The 27,763-nt window shown below is 47.3% G+C and overlaps 1 protein-coding gene across 1 annotated transcript; it reads left to right on the top strand.

Annotated features, from left to right (window-relative positions):
* Nucleotides 1-326: 326 nt before the first annotated feature.
* LOC136573082 (syncytin-1-like) lies at nt 327-5,317 on the top strand. The gene is made up of 2 exons (XM_066574239.1): nt 327-1,575; nt 2,339-5,317. Exon 2 carries the CDS (start codon nt 3,599-3,601, stop codon nt 4,895-4,897), a length of 1,299 nt encoding a protein of 432 aa, XP_066430336.1. The 5' UTR covers nt 327-1,575; nt 2,339-3,598; the 3' UTR covers nt 4,898-5,317.
* Nucleotides 5,318-27,763: the final 22,446 nt, after the last annotated feature.

Here is a 27,763-nt window from a genome sequence, read left to right as displayed (position 1 = left end):
CGTTAGAATCTTCCTGAATGTCAATCAGAAGAAGAGAAAGGGGGGCTGAAATGGCATCGGTGCACACGCGTGCCAAAGACACCAACGTTTAATCTAACAGTTTATTAAATAAGGAGATAATATCTCAGTCACTCAGCAAACTTTTTCACACAATTTGTCAAAAATAGCACTCTTCCATATTAATTGGCACCTCAATATTATCTCAATAGAATCATGTATTTTATAATATTACAACACCCACCTTAATGTCTTTTAATTGATGCATGTCTGTTTATAACACGGTTACAGACATATGTATATCCAAAGGAGGGACGGGGCAGACTGGACCCGTGTTCACACTGTGATGGGTGTAGGATGTGTGATGCAGATATTGACTGCAATTTTCCCCCTCCCCTCTGCATAAGACTTTACTTGTTTGTGATGTGTATCCGAGGACTACAAACCTTGAATGAACATATTAGGAAGTAGGTATACAGCCACACTCAGAGGGGTGGAGCTAGATGATGCAAAAGTACGTAATGGGTCATCCCTCATCCCCTCCCTCTCTGTCCACAAAGGAGTGGATGAGAATCATAGACAGCCAGGAAAAGTTTTGTTTTTTGTTTTCCGGTCATTGTAGGTAGGATTAGATTAATAATGAATTTGCTTAAAGAATATCACGTTTCAAATATGGATAGATGTTTGTGGATTATTCTGCCCTGATGTAACTCATGTCTCTGTTATTGGAGCTGATATTTTACAAGCCTTATCTGCATCTATCAAATTCTCACCAGATGGATCGGTACAGGTTAAGACCTCAGGTGCCAGTTCAGAAAAATTTTGTATACTAACTGTTCTCTTGGTGGACCCGGTTCATGTATTTACCCTGACAATTGTTGGCCACCCCCAAGACAGACATAGGGAAATTGAATGTACCCCCTATGATGATGTGTTTTAAACCAGGGTACACACCCCTGGGTTGAACAGTATCCCTTTAGTTTTCCACAAGATATGTTGGGGACAAGTGGGAGACTTGGTTCCAATGGGGGTTTTGCTGTGAAATACATCCTCCAGCAAACGCCCCTCTTTTTCAGTCAAGAAAAGATACAAAGACATGTCTGTGTGGACACCTACCGCATGGTGATGACATCCAGAGCATATGCACACAAGTGCAACCCAAGCACTTAATCTCTGGCTTGTTGAACCCGGCTACTCTTCTTCCAATTGAGTGTCCTGGTTCAAAGGGGGGAGGGGGAGGCATAGGTGACCTAGGTATTGCAGATCAGCTATTTTTAAATTTTTTGCAACAAGATTCTGATCTATTTGAAATAGAATATCAGCATGATTGTCTAGCATTGATGCAACAAGAAAATTCATACAAAAAAAAAAAAACAACTGTTATTGGAACCCACTGTTAACAATGCATATTTTGAGTTTTCTTTTGTAGATGGTATCAGGGTGAGGATTGATGACTCCAAACCGGATATGCAGAGGTCACACAACAAGATGTCCTAAACGCAGAAGCTCTGCCTCCGCATGCCCCAGTGCAAGAAGCGGAACCGAAGGCCCTCACTGAGGCGTGTAGAGTGGTAGAAGGTAAGACGGCAACTCTTTACACTGACTCTTGGAATGCATTTGGCATAGCTCATGATTACCGCCCAATAAGGAAGGCCAGACAGCTTGTTATCTCAGTAGGACAGCCAATTAAGAATGGTGCAGCGGTGCAGAGTCTCATGGAAACCCTAATACTACTACCTGGCAACGGAGAGCTCATACCGATTTCTACAATGGAGAAGCGAGAGACGACACCCTCGCCAACAGCACAGCAAAGGCAGCGGCCCTCAAGCCGTGGAAGAAAGAAGAATAGATACTGACAGCATGAGTCGGTGATAAAAACTTTGGACTTTGATAAAAACTTTGGACTTTGATAAAAACTTTGGACTTTGATAAAAACTTTGGACATTGATATGTCAAGGACTTTACAGTTACAAGTCAACGAGGAAGGAAAGCAAAATGGGCTAAAAGATGGGAGCAACAGAACAGGATGGCGTATGGCGAATAATCAACAGAACTTGCCTACAGAGGTCCCTGTCCCCCATGATGGCCCAACAGAATCAAAAGCAGCAATGACGTCGACACTGAACAAGAATGGGTGACGCCTAGGTTCTCTGTAGCTGCTGCATCATTTGTCCAGTTAACATGATCTTTGTCATATGCGAGTCAGGACAGAAGTAAGGTGGCCATATAACACTTGCCTTGACCACTCTACCCATTTCAGAGATTGCCAATTTGACCACATTCAGCTCACACCTGTTGGGGAGTATGAATATGTGCTTGTTGTTGCTCGAGTCTTTTTCAGGTTGGAGGCCCACCCTGATACTAAGGTAAATGAGCAGATAACCACACAGAAGCTCATAAATGAGGTAATCTGCAGATACGGGGCACCGGAAGTGATTAAGTCAACAGAGGTACACACTTCACACGTGAAATAATGCAATACATCATGTCTACTTTGGGTATATGCAAGGCCTTTCACACACTCTACCATCCACAGAGTAGGGGGAAAGTAGATCCAAAAGACAATGGAGGAAATGGGCAAATTTTGAATTGAGTGTCTTCCATTAGTTTTTCTTCTTCTCCAGAGGGTACATGCCACAGTGGCCGAGTTTGGGAAATGATTCTCTTGTTAATTTTGTCATAGGTCTCTCCAAGGAATTGTCAATAACGCAAACTGTAGTCTCTGCTTCTCTCTCAGGTCCTACAGATGAGTGTCACAATCTGAAACAAGGTGACAGAGTCTATGTGAAAAAGTTTGAGAGAAAAGCCCGGTTTAAAGGTCCCTACCAGATGTTGCTCACAACCCCAACTGCAGTCAAGCTCGAAGGAAAGCCCACTTGGATCCACACCTCGCACTGCAAAAAGGCCCTGGGTCCCAGAGCACAGAACTCATGATCCTGCATATCCTTTACATGCTATGGGCAGAGTTTGGGACCTGGGCGGAAGTGGATGTCACAGTGACATTGTGGTACAATTCTTCAAACACACACGTAGCCACATATACCTTTGATTATTGTACATTAGCCCCTTGTTTTAAAGATATAACCAAGATTAGACAATCACTCAGAAGAATGAGCATGTATGGCTCAAAAGAGGTATATATATGTGTTACAGATGATTATTAGGGGACAGATTGTAAAAGTTGGGGAGCAGTGGGTTGGAATACAGGCCAGGATTGGGGATACAAGCCCCAAAGTGCTCAGGACAGGAGAGACAAAAGTGGGAGGTCACTGATTCAACGCATGACACTATCCAGGAAGGGAAAGGGTTATTACAATGAACAGACGTTAGAGTATAACATACCATTGATATTGACCATTGAGAATCCAGGGCCAGGGGATACAGGTGCCTACCTAATTGGGACATGGGGGTCATCTAGTGGAAGCAATTATCCCCTTGGTACATTCAAACTTGCAGACATGAAAGGTGACATCAGATGGACACAACTAACAAACCCGACTGAGTCAACTGATTCACCTGTTTCTGCACCTTTGAGTTTGATACAATAGTTTCCGTCGGACACAGTACAGTGACTCATAAATTAAAACGGCTAGATGGAGTCATGGCCATAGCTAACCCTACTTTTGAGGACACTATATCCATGGAAACAGGTTTCTCCGACCACAACCTGTGGTTGGAATGGATGAAATATAGTGCAGAGACCCATAATCAAACTGATTGCTATGTCTGCGGTAGTGCTAGGCCCCATTTGGGTACGGTCCCCCTTGAACTGCCAGAGAATTATGAGAACTGTTTTATTAGCCTGTTTACCAATGTCACCATTAATGAGTCAGACTGTGAGAAGTGGAAGAAAGAATACCCCATCCTTACACAGGTGCCTCGATCGGGAGAGAAAATTACAATATACCCCGGTAATTACACTTGTTTCGTTAATTATGGCACTGATAGATTTCTGGGAAACTTCACTAACAAATATTGTGCAAAAAGGAAGAACGGTACCTGTGCCCAGAGACAAGTCCAGTCTCTAGGAGATATTTACTGGATATGTGGAGATGGCAAGATACGTAGTAGGCTAGAAGGAGACTGGGCAGGAGAATGTGCCTTAGCCAAAGCCTTAATGCCCTTACACATATTATCAGTTGACCGCACAAAGGATGAGAATTCCACACCACACCGTATCAAGAGAGAAGTTAAGGTCCCAGGTGCTAGTTTTGATCCCCATGTGTACATAGATACAATAGGAGTGCCTAGGGGGGTGCCAGACGAATTCAAGGCTAGGGATCAAGTGAAGGCAGGATTTGAATCTTTGTTCACTATTGTCACTGCTAACAAAAATGTAGCCTGGATAAATTACATCTATTACAATCAGCAAAGGTTTGTCAATTACACTAGAGATGCTCTGCAGGGATTAGCTGACCAATTAGGGCCTACTGCATCCATGACGTTCCAGAATAGAATGGCCCTGGATATGATTCTAGCAGAAAAAGGTGGAGTATGTAAAATGATTGGTGAGACTTGTTGCACCTATATCCCTGATAATACTGGGCCTACAGGTAAAGTGACTGTTGCCATTAAGAAACTAACCGATTTGTCAGAGGAACTCAAGAGAAATTCCGGGGTCACAGATCCCTGGGACCAGTACTTTTCGTGGTTGAAAGGATGGCAGAAAATGCTGGTACAAGTAGGTGTGGTCCTAGGTATTGTTCTGTTAGTCCTATTGACTCCCTGTACGTGTATTATCCCCCTGATCAAGAAAAGTATGAGTAAGGGACTAGACAATGTGACACCGACATTCCCCCTGGTTGAGATAGAAGAAGCAGAAAAAGAACCGGTCCCATTGATGCCAACTACAGTACGTTATCAAAAAGATGGAGATGTGGTGGAGATGCCTGACATCTAAGGCTGCGTCTGTTCCGGTCTCCTGTTTTAAAAATGTCAGTGGATTTCCCATAAGCCTAGGGATAGTGTAGAAGGCCATAGGTTCGAGCGAGGGCACACCCTGTGGGGTGTTAACTCGTACAGATAGAGGACATGGATACCTGAAAAACATAGTCCGGGGGGTCCATGTCCTCCTTCTGAGGTGAGGTAGGAATCACACCACCCTAGGAGTAGGGCTTTGTGGGCGGTGGGGGAACCCTGACACAGGAGGGATGACCAGGAACAGATGTGGGACGTGATGCGGGATTTTCATATTAAGTTTTTTAGGGGGGTTTGTGAGGGCACGTGTATATATTGCTATATGTTTTCTTTTTATATCTTTATACCTGCGTACAAATTTTATGCAATGTTTTGTGAAAAAAAAAACTTAAATATTCAAATACGTAATATGCATCCTTAAGAAATCATATCAGATATGACAAAGAGCTTTTGCAAGGCGAAGAAGACTGTGTCTTGGGAATTACAAAAAGGGACAAGATGCAACGGCGATTAGCTTGGCAGTTTAAGGAAGTTGCAACATCTTGTCTGAAGAAAAAAGAGAAGTGTCTACTGCGACTAAGGACCATGTGATTGATGCAGCTGCCTGTCTAATTAATTTTTGCTGTGGACAGTATTATGGACATATATGATAATGCTATATATATCTGGACCAATGAGATGCTATATGCTTTGTGTTGCAACAGGAGGGGTTAAAACCCTGTGTAAGCAAGTAAAGTCACTCGCCATTACTCCCGTACAGGGAAGCATACCAGACCTGTGTGTGGTGTTTTTCCTTACCGTCGACCACGGGATTTTAGGGTGGGCTTTGATTGATGCTGTACTGATTTATTACCCTGACACAGGTCACTCCCACTACTGGGACTGGTAACTGGTTGGCTGCGACCACTCGTACGAATGTATGGGGATCATATTTCACATGTTGTCGGAAGTACCGTTCATAACAATCTCTACTCAGAGTCGTTACTTGAGAACCCGTGTCAATCATCCTGATAACCGGAATACCTTCTAATTCCATTTGGATGACAGGACTTGCAGCAATTAGGTCATCATCAGGTTATTTTCCCCACATAATCTCCTTCTCAGTCTCCCCTACTCCGTGCCCTACAGCAGCAGGGGACCTTAGTTTAACGGCAGTCTCTCATAAGCTTGTCGCTAGTCTGGACATCTGGCAGCCACGTGGCCCATCCATCCACACTCCCAGCAACGTATTTCCCATCGTTCTGGACATCGATTTGGGCCCCTTCGGTAAGCCCCTTCGGTTTCTCCTGAGCGCTGTACTAAATTATTGGGACCCCTTCGGTAGGTCCTGTTCTCATCCCTCCAGCGGGGTTGTGGGTGGTTCTGACCTTCTTGGTGTGGACGGCCCACTCCTTCATCTCTAGTTTTCTGGAAGTCTGCAATTCTCATAGAGTTTTCATCACAACAGGTTTGCAAGCGTTCCATTTGCTCTTGCGATTTCTGTATTACTGTTAGAATTTCTTTAGCTGGCACTCTTTCTACTGTTTCTATGCTGGAGCTAGCCCCCTGCGACAAAGTGACTCCAACTGCGGTCTGGGGCTTTGGGACAATACTATTGGCACGTGAGATGGCCTCTACCTGCACCCCATGAAATTTAGCATTAGTCTCTCGTCGTATAAAGTCCTGCATAGCAACAGTCAAACTGCCATCGCGGATCCCCAGAACAATCTGGTCACGGAGAGTCCGATCAGGGTTACAGAAGGCCGGTGAGCCTCTTTCCTTCCCTTGAATATCTCGGATCAGTTCTTGTAGGGCATTTGCATATTGGGGGAGACTTTCATTCTCCTGTTGCACTCTCTGGAAAAATCGAGCCTGCAGGGATCCCAGCAATGCTGTTTCTCCATAGATGGTTTCTAGAATCTGTACCACTTGCTCAAATGTCTGCCTTTGATCGAATGGCTTTAATATCACTGTGGTCTTAGCATCACCTTGTAATGTCAATATTACTAGCTCTACTAGTACTTCTGGTGAGGTCTGGTACATTCGCTGGACCATTCTTATCTGCTCCACCCACATACTCACAGACATATTATTGCCATCAAATTTAACTAACTGACTCACTATAGCCCCTGCTGGCATTCCTCCTCTTGCACCATCCCCTCTAACTGGTGCGTTGCCGTCCATTCTGGAAAGTGGATCCTGCCGACTAACGCCAATTTGTGAACCGAGAGCAAGGCAGGTGGTTTGGTCTCCGCAACCAGAAAGGACGCACACGGGGTGGTCAAGTTAAGAAAAATGTATTTACTACAGGTTAATAAAGGCAAGTTAATGGTAAAAGAACAGGAATAAGGACAAACAAAATTCACAGTATAGTTTGAACAATTCAAGTTAGATTTCACAATATATTCCACATTTACTATGTCCACCTCCACAGCACGGACACTGAAAGAACAATAGTCCCAAAACTATCCCTAACTGACCCTAACTTCACATTTGGGTGCGCACCCCTCTTACCAGTGGTCCGGGTGGACTGCTTACAGTTTGTAGAAGCGCGCGTTGGGGCCCAATGTCGTTCTTTCCTTGTATAGCGAAGCGTCCTCTCCTCACGGTTATCTCAACATCCGAGGCAATAAGATCCTTCTCAGCAGGCAGGAAAGCAAAATGGAGGCAATGAAATCCAACAGCAAATAGCTCAGCACACTGACAGTCCTGCAGAATCCATACACCACGGTGTGATATAAGCCAGGGTTGTGCAGTTACCGTCCGGTACTCAACAGCACTGCCAGTCTTTAACTTTGGTGGCAATGTCCACAGCCACAATATATTACTGGTTACCCACTGGGCACAGTCCTTTTTAGCATGGCTCCACTGAACATACTGTCTCTTTACACTCTGTCTGCCTCTAGACTGAATTACACACAGGTTAGCTGCACAGGACAGTCCTCTAAGATCCCCACACACTCTCCATGCAGCACAGACACTTGGTTCTTTCTCTGCAAAGATGGCTGCTGCTCTCTCTGTGTCGTCACATCCTGCTTCCTTCTCATACTGGGTCTGCAGACAGGCAGGCTGACCTCATAGGGGTGTGTCCCTCCAGCATCACATTCCCAGTGCAGGGGCTGCTGACCAGAATCACAGAAACACATATACACTCAACGTCAACACAGTTTAAACAAATGAAACTTTGCACATCATTGGGCTGTATATTAGGACAAGTGTATGCACAGAAGCAGCACTCCTATTGCCATAAGGCTGGGACACAGTCTGTATATTACATACTACTGATGTGACAAGCCTCCAGGGGTTGGAGGACTGACTCGTTAAACTGCTGTGCGGCTCTCCTTGGATGTGAAACCCGGCCATCTATATCTATATATCGTCCTGGATTAAGGTGCAGGTCAGACATATCCTCAGGATTTTGTTTCACCATAGCACCCGGTGAGTGTTGTTCCTACCTCACTCTGTTAATCTGTTATATATATTTTTTCTTTTGGCGCTCTCCTGACTTATTTTATTTTATAACAAGATGGAAGTGTTTATTATTCCACTGGCAGCATGCCAACCATTACCTTCCAAACTTCAACCCTTAGGGGGGCCAGGTCTTGATGATGATCATCCTAATATTTTATTGGTCCTACTTCTTCCAAACCCTCCATGTTGGTCTTCTTGTCCCAGAAAAGTCCACAAGATACAAAGAGAGAAGGAGCTGGATGTTCCCCATGACATATTCTTATCTATATTAGAAGATGTCCAAAGAGAGGAGAACCTGATGGCAGAACAAGGGTTTCCAGCATGCCGGAGCTGATAAACCTTCTGTGTTTACTGTCAAATAACCTGCAGGAGATTGCAATCCAGAACAACAATAATTTTCATAGTGTGGCCCCAGCTAACCAGCCAAACCCCATACAAGGAACAGCCCCTGTTTGGCCATCATATCCTTTGCAACCTAGTTTTCTAGCTCCTGCCTCTTATGACAATAACCCAGCTGCCATGTTTGATCCATCAAGCATTTATAATCCATCTGCTTTTAACCCTTATACGTTCTAAAACCAAAATACTTGTACCGTTATGTTCTTAGTGAAGGGCATTCATATCTACAGTGTTAAAAAGGTAATAATAATCCAAAATTCTTGATTCTAACAGTTGTTTTCCTCTTGCCGGAAGGCACCTATTTAAAATTTACATGTGTACATTTTTAAAGATTGTTTCTATATTTTTTCGTTAGTGTGTTTTTAAATACTGTTCAATGTTTTTATTGTTTATACGCAGACCCCTCCAACATTTCTGTAGCAGCAGTATAGGCACTCCCCTGTAACATTTATGTAGCAGAAGTATAGACCGACCCCAGTACCATTTTTGTAGGTGCAGTATAGGCAGACCCCATTACCATTTCTGTAGAAGTATAGGCAGGCCCCAGTAACATTTCTGTAGCCGCAGTATAGACAGACCCCTGGAACATTTACGTGGCAGAAGTGTAGGCAGACCCCAGTACCATTTTTGTAGCAGAAGTATACGCAGACCCGAGTAACATTTCTGTAGTAACAGTATAGACAGATCCCAGTAACATTTCTGTAGCAGAAGCATAGGCAGACCCCTGTAACATTTCTGTAGCAGCAGTATAAGCAGACCCCTGTAACTTTTATGTAGCAGAAGCATAGGCAGACCCCAGTACCATTTTTGTAGCAGCAGTATAGGCAGACCCCAGTACCATTTCTGTAGCAGCAGTATAGGCAGACCCCTGTAGCATTTACGTGGCAGAAGTATAGGCAAACCAGAGGAACATTTAAGTAGCAGAAGTATAGGCAGACTGAAGTAACACTTCTGTGGCAGAAGTATAGGCAGACCCCTGTAACATTACTGTGGCAGAAGTATAGGCAGACCCCTGTAACATTACTGTGGCAGAAGTATAGGCAGGCAGAACCGAGTTACATTTCTGTAGCAGGCATGTAGGCCAACCCCTGACACATTGGTGTACCTTGAGTGTAGGCAAAGGCCAAAAGAATTACTTGGATTACAGTATAGTCGAGGGCCCGAAAAATTAGTGTACCAACAGTACAAATGTACCCCTGAAAAATTGCTCAACCGAGAGGGCAGGTGAGACCCATTAAAATTTTAGCTCGCTGTGCCTTAATTTGTAACAGAGCCTGGAGGCAGCCCTGTTAAAAAAATTGGTTCATGTTAAAGTTTCAATGCTTTAGTTAGAAACATGGAAACATTTTTTTAAAAATAGTTAGATGAGCCTTTTGGGCCGCAGAAAAATTGGCAACTCAGCGGGAAGACCTGATGTTTCAGGAGGAGGAGGACTAATATCATGCACAGATTGACAAAGGTAAACGTCCCTTTTTTTTACGGTGATAGAGAAGAATGCTTGCATTCGCGGTTGCAGCGAAAAGAATCATTAGGTTCTGCTGCTCTCCATTGGTGGAGAAGAGAAGTCTAGGGAAATCCAGGCTTTGTTCATCTTTATGAGTGTAAGCATGTCGGCACTGGCAGTTGCTAGGCGGGTACGCTTATCCCCAGCTACACTAAACACCCTCTCTGACAAGATGCTAGCGACAGGGCAAGCAAGCACCTCCAGGGCATACAGCGCAAGTTCGTGCCACGTGTCCAGCTTTGACACCCAGTAGTTGTATGGAGCAGAGGCATCACGGAGGACAGTGGTACGATCAGCTACGTACTCCTTCACCATCTTTTTACAGTGCTCCCTCCGACTCAGCCTTGACTGGGGAGTGATGACACAGTCTTGCTGGGGAGCCATAAAGCTGACAAAGGCCTTGGAGAGTGCTCCCCTGCCTGCGCTGAACATGCTGCCTGATCTCCGCACCTCCCCTGCTACCTGGCCCTCAGAACTGTGCCTTCTGCCACTAGCGCTGTCAGATGGGAAGTTTACCATCAGTTTGTCCACCAGGGCCCTGTGGTATTGCATCACTCTCGAACCCCTTTCCTCTTCGGGAATGAGAGTGGAAAGGTTCTCCTTATACCATGGGTCGAGAAGGGTGTACACCTAGTAATCCGTAGTGGCCAGTATGCGTCTAACGCGAGGGTCACGAGAATGGCAGCCTAACATGAAGTCAGCCATGTATGCCAGAGTACCAGTATGCAACACATCGCTGTCCTCACTAGGAAGATCACTTTCAGGATCCTCTTCCTTCTCCTCCTCCACAGCCCATACACGCTAAACAGATGAGAGGGAGGCAGCATGGGTACCCTCTGCAGTGGGCCCAGCTGTCTCTTTCCCCTCCTTCTCCTCAGGCTACTCCCCCTCCTTCTTCTACAAAACACGCTGAGATATAGACATGAGGGTGCTCTGACTATCAAGCAACATACTTTCTTCCCCCGTCTCCTGTTCCGACTGCAAAGCGTCAGCCTTTATGCTTTGCAGGAAACTTCTCAACAGGCATAGCAGAGGAATGGTGATGCTAATGATTGCAGCATCGTCGCTTACCATGTGGGTAGACTCCTCAAAGTTTCCAAGGACCTGGCAGATATCTGCCATCCAGGCCCACTCCTCGGTAAAGAATTGAGGAGGCTGACTCCCACTACACCGTCCATGTTGGAGTTGGTATTCCACTATTGCTCTACGCTGCTCATACAGCCTGGCCAACATGTGCAGCGTAGAGTTCCACCGTGTGGGCACATGGCACAGCAGTTGGTGCTCTGGCAGATTAAACAGATGTTGCAGGGTCCATAGGGTGGCAGCGTCCATGGTGGACTTGCGGAAATGTGCACAGACCTGGCACACCTTGCCGAGGAGGTCTGAAAAGTGTGGGTAGTTCTTCAAAAACTGCTGAACCACCAAATTAAAGATGTGGGCCAGGCATGGCACGTGTGTGAGGTTGCTGGGCCGCAGAGCCGCCACCAGGTTATGGCCGTTGTCACACACGACCATGCCCGGTTGGAGGCTCAGCGGCGAAAGCCAGCGTTCGATCTGCTCTGTCAGACTTTGCAACAGTTCGTGGGCCGTATGCCTCTTCTCTCCTAAGCTGATTAGTTTCAGCACGGCCTGCTGACGCTTGCCCGCTGCTATGCTGCCGTGTGACACCGACTGCTGGCGACGTGCTGCTGACAGATCTTAATTGCGAGGTAGAGGTTGCGTTGGAGGAGGAGGAGGAGGGGTAGGGTTTAGTGAAGGTGGCATAAACTGCAGCAGATACCAGCACCGAGCTGGGGCCTGCTATTCTGGGGGTGGGTAGGACGGGAGCGGTCCCAGGCTCTCATTCGGTCCCAGCCTCCACTTAATTCACCCAATTTGCCGCCAGGGAGATATAGTGGCCCTGCCCGCCTGTACTTGTCCACGTGTCCGTTGTTAAGTGGACCTTCCCCGTAACCGCGTTGGTGAGGGCGTGTATAATGTCCGGTAGATGTGATCGTGCAGGGCTGGGGCTGCACACTGGGAAAAATAGTGGCGACTGAAGATCAAGTACCGCGGGACCGCCGCCGCCATCATGTTTTTGAAAGCCTCCGTTTCCACAAGCCTGTACGGCAGCATCTCCAGGGTGATTAATTTGGCAAGGTGCACGTTTAAAGCTTGAGCGTGCGGGCACGTGACGGCGTACTTGCGCTTTCGCTCCAACGCTTCTGTTAGCAACAGCTGAACGCTGCGCTGAGAGTCATTGCTGGATGGGGTCGAGGACAGCAGAGGTGAGGGTGTGGGTGCAGGCCAGGAGGCGCTCATACCTGTGTCCTGAGAGGGTTGGATCTGAGTGGCAGATTGGGGCACAGGGGAAGAGGCAGTGGTGTGACCCGCAGGCGGTGAACGGCCTTCGTCCCACCTTGTGAGGTGCTTGGCCATCATATGCCTGCGCATGCTGGTGGTGGTGAGGCTGGTAGTGGTGGCTCCCCGGCTGATCTTGGTGCGACACAGGTTGCACACCACTGTTCAGCGGTCGTCTGCGCTCTCACTGAAAAACATCCACGCCTTTGAACACCTAGGCCTCCGCACGGTGGCTTGGTACGAGGGGGTGCTTTGGGAAACAGTTGAGGGATTAATCGCTCTGGCCCTGGCTCTACCCCTGGCCACCCCACTGCCTCTTCCAACCTGTCCTGCTGCTGCACTTGCCTTCCCCTCTGAAGACCTGTCATCAGTAGGCTTAGCAAACCAGGTGGCGTCAGTCAACTCATCGTCTAACTGCTCTTCCTCCGATTCCTCTGCGCGCTCCTCCCTCGGACTGACTGCCCTTACTACTACCGCACTGATAGACAACTGCGTCTCATCATCATCTTCCTTCTCACCCACTGAAAGCTCTTGAGACACTTGCCGGAAGTCCCCAGCCTCCTCAACCGGACCCCGGGATCTTTCCAAAGGTTGGGCATCGGTAACGACAAACTCCTCAGGTGAGAGAGAAGCCAGGTTTGCCCACTCATGGCAGGGACACGAGAACAGTTCCTGGGAGTCTGCCTGCTCAGATGATGTCATTTTCATGGAGTGAGGTGGCTGGAAGAAGGAGGAGCAGCAGCCAGAGGATTGAGTTTCAGCAGTGGACTGCGTAGAAGACTGGGTGCCCGATACATTGCTGAATGCATTTTCTGCCATCCACGACAGGACCTGCTCACACTGCTCTGTTTGCAATAAAGGTCTACCACGTGGACCCATAAATTGTGATATGAAGCTGGGGACCCCAGAAACTTGCCTCTCTCCTAATCCCGCAGCTGCCGGCTACGATTCACCTGGAGCAGGAACTCCGCTTGTGCCCACACGCTCACTTGGAACTCCGCGTCCTCGCCCGCGTCCACGTCCTCGACCCTCTACCCCTCAGCATGGTGGATTACGAATAGAGCAGACACAGACCGCTGTACATAATTATGGAATTATGTGCATACACTTTCACGCTGAGAGCGGAATTGTAACGCTAACTCCAGGCAGAAAAAAATTATACGGAAGGCTGCACACAGGCCTAACTGTGCAATAGTGATGGACTACAACTCCCAGCAGCCACCCAGTAAAATGCACTCGGTCAGAGGTAGCCCTACGAAGGAGCTTCTTATTTTTTTTGTAAAACAATACAGCCTGTATAGTGTGTATATCACTTTGACTCTATACGTGGCTGCGTGGCCCGTATGCTGTGCGTCTCAAAATCACTGTGGACACAGACCCTTGTAAATAATTATGGAATGGTTTGCGTGCACTTTCTCACTTAGAGCGGTATTGCAATTTGTAATGCAAACTGCAGCCAGAAAAAAAATATACAGAAGGCTGCAAACCTGCCTAGCTGTGCAATAGTCATGGACTTCAACTCCCAGCAGCCACCCAGTAAAATGCACTCAGTCAGAGGTAGTCCTAAGAAGGACCGTTGGGGTTCCAACTACACTACACTACCACTGTAGGGGATCCTACACTACACCACCACTGTCCCTATCTCAGCAGCACTTTCCCTATACTATGTAGTACAGACTGCAGCCTGAGAACACTATAGCTGTAATGGCCTGCACAGCCCGATATAAAAAAAAAATGTGCAAAACTGCTACCAGCAGTCATAACGGTAATGCACACAGTCAGATGTGGCCCTAAGAAGGACCGTTGGGGTTCTTGCGGACAGGATCCTACACTAACACTATCCCTAAATAAGCAGCGGCACTCTCCCTGATCTCTCCCAGAGTGTGTCTGAGGCGAGCCACAGGCGGGACCACTTTAAATACTCGGCGGTCACTTGATCTCGCCAGCCACTCACTGCAGGGGGGTGGGATAGGGCTGGAACGTCACAGGAGGAAGTTGTAATGCCTTCCCTGCATGTCTATTGGCCAGAAAATGGCGCTAAACATGTTAGGGAAGGAAATGGAATTGACTTGAATATCGCGTGGTGCTCGTCTCGAGTAACGAGCATCTCGAGTACCCTAATACTCGAACGAGCATCAAGCTCGGACGAGTATGCTCACTCATCTCTATTAAACTTGCATATCTCGAAACTGCTGAGCCTGGAGATGCTGTCACATAGCCTGGTAGAAACTAAGGCTTTCTGCAATTTCAATACAGCAGCCATCCCTCGCTAATAGGTCCCCAGTCGCCACTATTTTTCACGCTGCGCCGTCCCTGCCCTACACCAGCACGTGTCATGGAATATCAACTGTGCCCTTACCCACACAGTTACTTGAAAGGTCCACTTAACCACCGACACATTGACATGTGCTGGCGGCCAGGGACACTACATATCCTTGACGGCACATTGGGTTAACCTGATGGAGGCTGGGACAGAGTCTGACCCTTGCTCACATGCTACCCACACCGAGGATTGCGGCTTCTACCTTGGTCATGGTTTCTCCTGCTTATTATGTGTCAAATGGTAAGCGGCTGTGCTGCCATTATCAGCATAACCATCCCACTGCTTTACCTGCTGAAACGGTCGCTACTAAGCATTAAATCTGATGCTTTGCGGATAGAACAGGAGATGGGGGATGACAATACGTCGCTTGATAGCCAAACCACCCTCACAACTGTTTCTCAGCGCGTATTGGAGGAGGAGGGGTAGGAGATTGCTGCGCACACTGCAGAGGGTATCCATGATACTTCCTTCACATCTGTTCAGCATGTATGGGCTGAAGAGGAGGAGGAGGAGACTTAGAGTCATCCTCCTAGTGAGGACAGCGATGTGTTGCGTACTGGGACCCTGGCACACATGGCTGACTTTGTGCTAAGCTGCATTTCTCATGACCCTCGTGTTCTGGCCAACACGGATTACTGGGTGTTCACCCTTCTTGACTTACGGTATAAGGAGAAACTTTCCACTCTCATTCCCAAAGAGGAAAGGAGTAAGAGAGTGATACAATACCACAAGGCCCTGGTGGAAAAGTTGATACTTAAGTTCCCATCTGACAACGCTAGCAGTAGAGGACGCAGTTCAGTGGGCCAACTAGCAGGGAAGACTAGGTAAATAGGTAGCATGTCCAGCGCAGGCAGATGAACACTCTCCAAGGCCTTTGCCAGTTTTATGGCACCCCAGCCAGACGGTGTCACCACTCCCCAGTCTAGGCTGAATAGGAGGGAGCACTGTAAAAAGATGGTGAGGGAGTATATAGCCGATCGTACCACAGTCCTCCATGATGCCTCTGCTACATGCAACTATTGGGTGTCAAAGCTGGACACGTGGCACAACCTTGCGCTGTACGACTTGGTGGTGCTGGCCCGCCCTGCTGCTAGCGTGTTATCAGAAGGAGTGTTTAGCGCTGCTGGGGGGATTATCATAAATAAGCGTACTCGCCTGTCAACTAACAGCGCTGACAGGCTTTATTAGGCTGAACAAAGCCTGGATTTCCCCACACTGCTCTTCTCCACCCGTGGAAAGCAGCTTAACATAAAGTAACTTTAAGCTGGAACTGGAGAACCATGCACCCTCTATCACCCCAAAAAAGGGTAGAAGTAGCTTGGTCTACCCTTCTCTGATCTTCTTTCTCCTTCTCCTAAACCAGCATGTCAGCATGCTGAACAGCTAATTCTTCAGAGGGCAAAATGACTCTGTAAAAGCTTTTTTCTTCGAGGGCTGCCTCCAGGCTCTGTCAAAGCAATTTTTCTGAGGGCCACCTCCAGGCTCTCGCCCCCAATTTTGAAGAAGTTCACCCCTAGAGTTCAGCAAACAAGCTAGTTCCAGCTTCAGACACCCACAGAGTTCACAAATGTATTCCAGTGCAGTGTCCAGCTATCTGAAACAGAGACAGAATGAATTGTCCTGGCTTGGACATTCTAATTTCTTCATAGTACATGTTGTCTTTCCCTGGGGCACTGGTTAACAAGCCCCTCGGGGAGAGGCAGGGTCTGGGACAGGCAGTAGCTTGCATGTAGGTAGACCGCCACCTAGATCCCACTAAGCAAGTATGAGCTGTATGTTAAAAACATATTTCAGGGGTTTACCTGCACTCTGGGTAAAAAACTCTTTCATGGGTACACCTACACTCTTGGTACACAAATGTTTCAGGAATTCGCCTATACTCTTGGTCAACAAATGTCTCAGGGGCTCGCCTATACTTCTGTTAGACAAATTCCCTTCAGTCTCGCTCAAAAAATCTTTCAGGTTCTGACCTGCAATGTTGGTAAAAAAAATGTCTTCTTTCAAAATGGGTTGTTTTTTTTATAAACAATGTAGAAGTATTGGTCTCTGAGTCCCCCTATGCTGGCATTTGTGGTTAATTAAATGCTGTGACGGAGGTGGCATAGGATGGCACTTACAAGCATAAATTAATTTGTCTGTGATTTTTCAGCTATGAAGCACAATTTTAAAAGGGTCACAAGGCGTACGGAAACGTATCCCAGCGTGGTGTCCATCTCTCACCACTAATTTCTTTACAGTTCATGCTGTCTTTCCCTGGGGCACTGGTTAACAAGTTCCTCAGGGATATATATATATATATTTTTTCTCTTTGCACGCTTCCTCAACTGGCAGAGGTGTCGTGGGCCCGGCCGCTTGGAGGGGGTACCTGGGTTGGACGGCCACCTGCCAGCTACCGCGGCCGGACAGGCAGAGTGGGGACTCGAGGACTCCATGGCTCTGTCCCAAAGGAAAGTGGCAGAGGGGCAGCTGTGGTGCATTGATTCCAGTGTGCGTGTCCCCACTCTTTCTCAGTGCTTTGAGAAATAGGTCAAAGACCTCCAGCTCTCCGCCAGGACTCCCGGACAAGGTGGGTTGACCCGAAACCCCGGGACGACGTCGGTCCGTCGGATGTCAGGAGTCGGAAACACCGGCCTACGGTGTCATGGAGCTCCCGTTGGTGACGTAGGCGAAGGGGTGCACCTTACCCCATCTGGGATGGGGAGAGCTGGACGCTGGGCTGGGAAAAATTTCAGTACGCTGTGGATGCAGACTCATGCCTGCATCCTGGGGGGGGGGGGGGGGGGATTGGACAGCAAGGCCAGCATGTAACACAGGAGAAGAGGCAGTGGTGTCACCCGCAGGCAGTGATTGGCCTTCCTTGCACCTAGCTAAAATGTGGCAGCACGTGTGCCTTGCTGATTATGGTCTGGCCCAAGTGAATTGTTAGGGGGGTGACCACCAGGCTCTTGCCCACAATTTGGCTTAAAAGTGGGACCTGGGAACCTCAGATGCATCCATGCATGCTGCCCCTGCTGTTTGCTATCCATCTCTGTGGTGTTTCCATCACTTTCTGAGGGTTTTTTTTTTTTTTAAATCTCTTTATTGGTAAGTTTTTTTCAATAAAAGTACAGACAAATCAGTAATTGACAACCGTGTACTGCTTGTTCAGTTGGCTATCGTATCGCAGACATGTTTGGGTAAACAAGTGTAATCTTGGATGTCATATAACATGGAACACTGGTGGCCTTCCAGGCACGGGGCCGGAGGCTTTTCTTGCCTACCTCTTGCCAGGTTCCGTTAAATGCAAACAATCAAATACAGAGGGTTATGGGTAGCAGTAGGGAGAGGGGGGGGGGGATGTGAGAAGGGGGGTTACGAGGAGGTAGGAGGGTGGGGGGTATCTCCACATACATATTAAGGGGAAGTTCTGCTTACTATCGTTGTCTTCCATCCACAAACCCAAGGTGTGGAGATGGTCATGTCTGAGACCAAGCAGGGGCTTGCTCTCTTCTCTTCGGGCTTCTCCTCAACGTCCAGGGCACACCTCTTGAATCTTTAGCTCTGGGAGGCCGAGGTCTTTTCCAGTGCTAAGTGGAAGTAGGGAGTTCCCTACATCTAAGGCAATTGCAGATTATGCTGCCTTTCTCAGCGTTTTTGTCATTTATTGGGCACCAACATGCACTTCCACAGCTCCCAATCCCTCAGGAATTTGTCTTGGGTGTTCCTTTTCCAGCTAGTGAGTTCTTCAAGGTTGTAGATTAGGTCCACCCTGTCCTTCCATTGAGCTACAGTAGGTGGGAGCTTTTGAAGCCACATAGCCGGGATGAGGGCCTTGGCTGCGTCTACAAGGAGGGCGATCAGCCTATCCCTAAGGGGATGAAATGGGGCTGATGGTTTCCATAGGAAGATTATTTCAGGTGATAGTACGAAGTTTGGTTTGATACTTTTGATTGCGGACTCGACCGCTTTCCAGAAGGTGGAGAGTACTGGGCAGTCCCACCATATATGTCTGTGGGAACCATCTTCTGCATTGCATCTCCAACACTTCTCCTGTGTGATTAATTTATGTGAGTATAGCCACTGGGGGGTCCTGTGCCATCTCGCTAGTGTTTTATAGTGGCCCTCTTGTGAGAGGACACACGGCGAGATTCCAAAGGCTAATCTCAATATTATTTTTGTATCCTCCGGGGTGATCGTGATATTTAGTTCTCGTTCCCATGAACTAAGATAGGCTGGTTTATAGCTTACGATAGGGGAAATAAATTTCTTGTGGAGGTTGGCTATTAATTTGCGTTTGGGAGCGCCTTCCAGGTAAAATTTTTCAAATGCTGTTACAGGTCTTGTAGATCTGAACCTCTTAAAGAATTTTTCTATGGTTCTGATTATATGGGCTTTTTGTAGGAAGGACAAGTGTAGATCTGGTGCCAAGAGATGAAGGGCCTCCCCGGGGCTCTTGTTGTTCAGGTGTTGCAGGTCGCCCAAGTTGGTTCCTGTGAACCTGTCCCATAAGCTCCTGACACTGGGGTCTGTTGTGATGCCCAGGAGGGGGCAAATGACACTTAGAGGGGCCATTGGGGAGGGGTCCGAGGCTAATTGGGTCCTCAGCATATCCCAGGCCTCACAGGGGGCCCTCAGCAATGGGTTAAACTTATTGGAGGCGTACCAACGCCTGTTCGGACACCAAAGGTCCTCCGTCATAATTTTCCCATGTGTGTTTTCAGCTAGGGTTTGGATAAGTGGGTCCCTTGCGGTATGAGTCAGGTCTAGCCAGTTGCTAAGCTGAATAGCTCTGTAGATGGCCGGATATTTGGCATGTCGATTCCCCCTTTCGCCTCTCCTTTTTGTCAATAGATCATAGGTTATACGTGGTCTTTTTTGTTTCCAAATATAGCTAGAGAATAGTGTGCGGAGGGAGTGAAAGAAAGCTTGTGGAATGTGGATCGGTAGCATCCTTAGTTTGTATGTAATGATGGAAAGTACATATGATTTAACTATATTTTTTCTTCCTAGCCACGATATATATGGCAGGTCATATAGTCTCAGTAGGTTCTTTATTTGTGGGAGGAGGGGTTGAAAGTTAGCCGCATATAGGTTTTCCGCTCTCCTTGTAATCTTTATACCTAGGTATTCTATTAAGCTTTCTGACCAAGAAAAGGGTGACCTAGATTTCAATGTGTTGCTAAGTTTTGATGGGACTGAAACGTTAAGTATGTTGGACTTAGTGAAATTTATTTTAAAGTCTGAGATGACGCTAAATTTCTCCAAGGTTGTAACCAGTTTTGGGATCCCTCTCGTCGGGTTGGAGACGACAAACATGATGTCGTCCGCGAACGCAGCCGACAAGAGTTGCTGCAGGCCGGTCCCGATGCCCTCTATATCTGGGTGTAAACGCACTTCCTGTAGCAGGGGTTCAAGTGCTAGGACGAACAGGGTCGGCACCCCTGTCTAGTTCCGTTTCGGATCGCGAAGGGGAGAGAGAGGGTATTGTTAATCCTCAGTCTTGCATACGGGTTGCTATATAGGGAGAATATCACCGATATCCATTCCCTTGGAAAATTGAAGTTAGCTAAGACTCTTTCCAGATACAGACAATTCACGCGATCGAACGCCTTTTCGGCGTCGGTGCCTATCAGCACTAATGGGATTTTGCGGGTTTGTGTGAGTCTTATCGCGTGAAGTAATTTATGGCAATTGTCTTTCCCCTCTCTCCCCTTCATGAACCCCGCCTGCTCCTTGTGGACCAAGACGGGAACCAGATCCTCCATTATTCTGGCTAGGAGTTTTGCCCATAGTTTCACGTCCATGTTAAAGGGGTTGTCCCGCGCCGAAACGGGTTTTTTTTAAATTCAATAGGCCCCCTGTTCGGCGCGAGACAAACCCAATGCACGTGTTAAAAAAAAAAAAGTTTAGTACTTACCCGAATCCCCACGCTGCGGCGACTTCTTCCTTACCTTACTAAGATGGCCGCCGGGATCTTCACCCACGATGCACCGTGGGTCTTCTCCCATGGTGCACTGTGGGCTCTGTGCGGTCCATTGCCGATTCCAGCCTCCTGATTGGCTGGAATCGGTACACGTGACGGGGCGGAGCTACGCGATGACGCGTAGAAGGGGGCGGAGCCAGAACACCGCTCGTGCCGAGACCCAAGAGAAGGGAGAAGACCCTTCTGCGCAAGCGCGTCTAATTGGGAGATTAGACGCTGAAATTAGACGGCACCATGGAGACGAGGACGCCAGCAACGGAGCAGGTAAGTGAATAACTTCTGTATGGCTCATATTTAGTGCACGATGTATATTACAAAGTGCATTAATATGGCCATACAGAAGTGCTTACCCCCACTTGCTTTCTCGGGACAACCCCTTTAATAAGTGAGATAGGTCTATAATTTGAACATATTTCCAGGTCTTTGTTTTCCTTATGTATAAGGGTGATATGGGCTTCTAAAGATTGTTTGGGGAGCTCGTCTCCCTGCATCAGAGAGTTGAAGAGTTCCATCAGCCTGGGCACTAGGTTTTTTTTGAAAGTTTTATAATAGTTGGCTGAAAAGCCGTCCGGCCCCGGGCTTTTGCCTAGTGGGCAGGATGCAATCAAGTCCTCAACTTCCCGATCTGAAACTGGCGTAAGTAAGGTTTGAGCGGCGTCCCCGTCTAGTTTGGGAAGTTTTAATGTTCCTAGTTACTCGTTGATGTTACTTTTTAATGATTCTTGGTCTGTTGGGTTGGGTTGGTCTCTTAAATTATATAATTTAGCATAAAATTCTTGGAAAGCTTTAGCTATTTCCCTGGTGGTATTAGCTATCTTTCCCCCCTGATCCCTAATCGCGTCAATGTGGTTTCTGGTCAGGGATTTTTAGGTAGTGTAGACATATATTTGCTACCTTTATTCCCCTGTATGTAGACTGACAGTTTGAGAAATAAGTGTTTTTTATTGAATCTTGATCGGATCAATCGCCCCAATTCCCTCATTTTCTCTGTCCTTTTTTTAGTTCCGAGGGCGATGAGTATTCTCCCTATGTAGGCCTTGTGGGCCTCCCAGATTATAGGAGTCTTCAGGTCCTCTTCACTACTATTCAGCTGGAAATATTCTTCCAGGAGTTATGTGAGTTTTTGCCTGTCTTCTTCTCTATCTAGAAAGGTATCATTTATGCGCCATACCCACTCTTTTGGACCGTCATGTACAATCTTGACGTCTATGTGGACTGGGGCATGGTCTGACAGGGATATGACATCTATTGCTGCTTGTCCTACGTTTTGGAGGAGGGAACTAGAGATAAATATATAGTCTAGTCTTTGGTAAGACGCGTACTGCTGTGAGTAGTAAGTGTAGTCCCTATCCGAGGGGTTCAGAGTCCGCCAGACATCCACCAAGCCCAGGTCTCCAATGGCCCTAATTGCTCTACTCAAGCGCCCCTGCGGGACCTGGGATCTTCCCCTGGAGGAGTCCAAGTGGGGGTTAAGGGTTACGTTCAGGTCCCCACCTAGTATGATCGCTCCATTAGCGAACTCTTTGAGGATATTAATCTGTTTAGATAGCCATTCCGCTTGGTGGGTATTTGGAGCGTAAAGGTTTGCAATGGTTAGTTTAACTCCGTTTAAAGTGCCTTTTAAGAATAGGACCCTTCCCTCTTCGTCAGAGTATTCCGACTGAAGAACAAAATTCACTGTTCTATGGAATAGAGTCGAAACTCCTTTAGAAGCTGATCTGGGGTGGGAGCTGTGGAAACAATGTGGAAACTGTTTTCCCGGGAGTGCTAGGCGTCTGTCCCCTTTAAAATGTGTCTCCTGTAGGAGCAATGAGGATTCCAAAAAATAAAAAAATGCTCCTGCGCTGTCTCGAACAATCAACCCGGGTTGTGAAAAATGTAATATTGTCTATAGAATTTATTTAGTACTAAATAAATTCTATAGACAATATTACATTTGTCACAACCCGGTTGATTGTTCGACACAGCGCAGGAGCATTTTTTTATTTTTTGGAATCCTCATCACTTCATCATGGGTCCAGTCTAGTATTGGACACAGAAGCCCTGCAGCAGACTCCAACCACCAGAGGAAATGATCGACATCATTTGAAAGATCTCATAGAGATCTGTTAAGCGGACTCGGACAAGGAGTTTTTGGTGAGACGCTTCTCCACAGGAGTTCTCACCAAACACCGGGTGAGTCCTAACCATTTTATATGTTCTTATTTACTTTGAAAAACTAAACTCATTCTCCAAGGTAGCCATCAGAAGTGCCTCCCTGACAATCTTTTATGTTTCTCCTGTAGGAGCAGAATTTTTGTATTGTACCTTTTTAGTAGTTGGGATACTCCGTACCTCTTCCGTGTTGTGTTGAGGCCCCGGATGTTGAAGGACGTGCACCTCAGAGTTTCCGCTCCATGGACTGGATGAGGAGGTTCTCCCTGCATCTAGGGAGCAAGACAGCGAAGTTAAATACAGAGATGGAGGGAAGTTATGTATGCTGTTGGAAGCGGCGTGTGCTGTTGGACCAGGTATCCGTAGAGACCTCTGGAGAATGGTATTCTTGTGTCGGCGATATATACTTATCTCCAGGTGGAATATTGGTCGGAGATAGGGGGGGAGTAGAAATTGTGGGGGACAATGGGGGAGGTACGTGGAGAGAGGATGGGAGGATAAGGGTTAGGTGGGGAGGAGGGAAGAGGGTTTGTGACACAACAAATAAGACGAACAACAAACACTCTCTCACTATATGTGAGAGATACGGTCAATAATTGGGTTATGAATCACCCACGTCCGTCGGTTAGCGGTATTATCTATATATCATAAACTATAGCTATATCTCTAAATGCCTGATCGGGGTTAGACAGGCAGACACCCCTCTTGCGTGTGGGCCACAATATTCAAACGGTTATGGCCAAGAGGGATGCCCTGTGCACGGTGGTAGGAGTGGAGTATGGGGGAGGGGGGTTCCGCCTAGATCGACCAGTCCGGGGTATCGGAACGGGGGGAGCTAAAGAGAAGGTAAAGTCCCATAATGGCCTTTCATGGCGGTAGTCCCACAATGTCCCAAGTTCCCAATCTAAGTCGCAGTCCTGGAGGATCACTCAGGGATTGTCTCCTGTGTTGTCTTCTCTGGTCTTTTTCTTGTATTTGTTTCTGGGTGATCTCGCATGTGTCGCCACGCTCCAGTTTTCTGCAGGAGGCAGGTAGGGAAGATCCGGGAAGTCCGGTAGAGGGAGCCAGTTCGGTAAATCGATGGGCTCTAGCTCTAAGAGCTTCCAGCTGTTCTGTAGGTCCCCTGGCATTTTGATGTTGATCCTCTTCCCTTTGTAGGTCACCCCCAGGCCAAAGGGGAATAGCCATGCATATTTAATGTTTTTAGCCTTTAAAGCATCCAGCAGGGGCCTTAATAGCCTTCTCTTAGCCAGCGTGGTAGGGGATAGATCCTGATACAGTTGGATCGCAGAGCCTGCGTATTGCAATCCCCTATGGTTTCTTGCTGCCTCTAAAATGGTTGCGGCATCTGGGAAGGCCAGCAACTTGCAGATCAAATCCCTGGGGGGTTCCCCCGCTGCTGGTTGCGGGCGTAGGGCTCTGTGCGCTCTTTCTATAGTCATTGAGGCAGCTTTGTCTGGGCCTACTAGGGATGTGAAAATTTCCAGGATGACTTTAGGGAGGGCTTCCGTCGCCCACGACTCCGGGACCCCTTTTATACGAATATTGCTCCAGCGGCTGCGGTTTTCCAGGTCCTCCTGCATTAGGAGGGACCTGTTAAGATGGTGATGCTGAGCCTTTAAAGCCTGAGACAGTTCTATTGCATGGGAGGTAATAGCTGCTGTTGATCCCTCCAGGTCCTCCACTCTCCTCCCCATATGCCTTATCTCCTCCTTTATCACCGTTAGGTTGGCAAGGACTGGGCTCATGGCTTTGCTAATGAGGTCTCTCATGAATCCTCTTGAGACCGCTTCCTCCTCCTCACCCTCCGAGGATGACTCACATTCTCTCCCGGTCGGAGGTGCTGTTGCAGCCGCCGGCGCCATCTTGCTTGGAGCACGAGGTGAGTGGGCGGCTCATTCTTTTAAATATTTTTGCAAGTTGGCTTGTCCTTGGGCCGGTCGGAGTGTCCCCAGGGGTTCTCCGCTCTTGTCCTTGTTTAGGTTGCCCATGGTAGGTGAAGATAGCTGCAGCGGGGCGTCTGTTTCCCTGTCTCAGCGACGGAGCAGCTTCACCAAGCGGCCATCGCTCTCCGCGGTCAGGCTTCGCCCCACTTTCTGAGGTTTTCAGGTGAATCACACACCCTCTCCTATGCAGAGCATGGGTCACCTTGAAAAATGCTCGAGTCTCCCACGAGCTCTCGACCATTACGAAATGTTTGACTCGAGTAACAAGCACCCGAGCAATTTGGTGCTCGCTCATCTCTAATTATGATACAAAAAAATCATTTGATGAAGAATACTTTTAGGCTTAATGGACATGGGCATGCATGGATTCTGTGTGGTAAAACCCATACGGAATCCTCCCATGCCTGATGCTGGCGAAGATATTACAGGATATAGACATTAGGTGACCAGCAGGTTTGTAGTTTTGGGTCTTACAGTCAGGTAGGAACTATCAAAGGTTGATCCAGGGATTATGCTGACTGCCATTACGGAGTCAAGAAGGAATTTGTCCCCCGAATGGGTTAATTGGCTTTGGCCTCTTGGGGTTTTTTGTCTTCCTCTTGATCAACAATGAGGTTCAAACATGCTGAACTAGATGGACATTGTCTTCATTCAGCCTAACATACTATGTTACTATGACTCTGCATACCTCTCAAATTTCTTCTTCTGAACTGCGGGTGTGCTGCGGGAGGGATGGCTTCCATTGACTTCAATAGAAGCCTTCCCTGTGTATCCGCTCTAAAAATAGAGCATGCTGTGATTTTATTTTCGGTACATAGTGCTGCTTAGCAGCATTAACCCTTTCCAATCCACTGTCTGACGTCTAAAGATATTCTGATTGAAGGCTGTACAGCTCCGATGTCGGAAGACGTCGTACAGGGTATTCTTACTGTATATCACTGGCCGCTCTGTTGTCGGGGGCCTCTCCAACATGTCACATACCACAGTAATGACTGTAGCCAGCAGATGGTGCAATTGTATAATGGCAGAAAAAGAAAACCCACTAGGAAACCCTGAATCCAAAATTGGATTGCAAAGGGTTAAAACATGCTTCTATAAGAACCATTAGGTTCCTATAGAAGTGTTAACATTGACGGTTGTTAGACGTGCTAAATTAGTGCATCTAACAAAGATAGGAGATGTGGGGCTACAATGTCCGCATTGCAGGGCCGTGCTACGCAATGTGTAGGAGTTTTCATTGGCTCCTATAGGAGCAGGAGTTTATGGAAACTCCTGTGTAGGGAATAGATTCCCCGCTGCATACAGCAGGACATTTACAGCATGCTGCCCAGGAGCACATTTTAAATGTCTTGCTGTAAACTCCTGCTTGTCCCCGCGGAGATGAGGCGACTTACCGAGGGTTCCCTTAATCCCTGTGGAGTTTAACAGGAATTTAAAATGTGCTTTTGGGAAGCACCTTTTAAATGCCCTGCTGTAAGCAGCAGGGTATTCCTCTTGACACCCTGCTGGGCAATTTCTTAGCAGCGGGGGGCAGTAGGGATCTTCCTCCATCTCTCTATAGCAGGTAGAGAGAGGGCAGCAGGTGTAACAGGGATTGCCCTGAAGGTTTTTCCCGAGAGCGTGGGATGAGGGGCAAGGTTATAGGGATCCACTCTCTATGCCCACCCCTCTATCTTTGCTATGGTGATCTCTGGATAAGCCCTCTTGCTCCGCCCCCTCTCACCGTGCTATGAGGATATCCCTCAGGGATCTCCAGAGCGGGGAGAGAGGGAGTGGGGCTATACATTAATCCCCCATAGCAGAGTGTGTGCAGCTATAGGGCATTTAACCCATAGCAGGGAGAGACAGAGCAGGGCTTTGGGTTAATCCCCTGTAGCCCTGCTCTTTCTCTCCTTGCTATGTGTAAGTCCTGGAGCCCTGCGGGGGTTCTTCTCGCTCTCCTCCTGGACCAGCTATGCTTTTTCAAGTGCAGTTGCTCCAGTGAGCAGCTGCCCGTTCACGCAATCTTTTACTGCTCATAGCAGTGAGATTTTCTTGCTGCTATCAGTGCTAAATAAACACTTGTCTGAATGAGGCCTAAGGGCTCTTTCACAATACTGAATGCGCTTTTACATTCATGCGTACACGCTGTAAAATGGCATGAATAAAGAATAGCTGTGATCAAGTTCCAATCTTAATTAGTGTATTCTCGGCCATTCACAAGAGCGGCTGCTACATAAAGGAAAAAAATACATCGCTCAACAGAAAGCCTCGGAAAAACTACTAATGTTTAACCAGAGCAAGCTGTCTTCTTTTCCCAGTGTTGGACGCAGATAAACTCCCTTCCCTCCCTTTTTTTTCTCTGCTTACATAAGAGTCTATAGGAGCTTCCAGGGTATCTCAGCAGAAAATAGGGCAATCTGCTATTTTTCCTGATGCAATTTTTTTATATGAGCCTTAAAATCATTCATCTGAATGAATAAATTAGAATCCAATGCTTCAGATGGTCGTGATTTTTGCCCGAATTTTTTCTGCAGCTACATAGCAGCGTATATACAGTGTTGTAAATGAGGCCTTACACTGTACTGAAAGAATGCTGTTAGAACATAGCCCAAAAACCGAACCCTCCAAATTGTGATATTGCTGTTTTTTCTCTTTTATTGTCTCCAGAAAACGTTTTCAAAAGTTTATCAACGCATTATTTGTACCCCAAAATAGTCCAATCATAAAAAAACAGCTTATCCCAAAAAATAGCAAGCCTTCATACAACTTAGGGCGCCCACCCACTGGTG

The sequence above is a fragment of the Eleutherodactylus coqui genome, chromosome 7 (assembly GCF_035609145.1).
Source record: "Eleutherodactylus coqui strain aEleCoq1 chromosome 7, aEleCoq1.hap1, whole genome shotgun sequence".
In the NCBI taxonomy this organism is placed as follows: domain Eukaryota; kingdom Metazoa; phylum Chordata; class Amphibia; order Anura; family Eleutherodactylidae; genus Eleutherodactylus; species Eleutherodactylus coqui.
Note: the sequence above shows the minus strand (reverse complement) of the source record. Positions and strands in the feature narration are given on the sequence as shown.

Coding starts and splice junctions, on each gene's coding strand:
- LOC136573082 (XM_066574239.1), top strand. CDS start 3,599: ATGGCCATAGCTAACCCTACTTTTGAGGACACTATATCCATGGAAACA.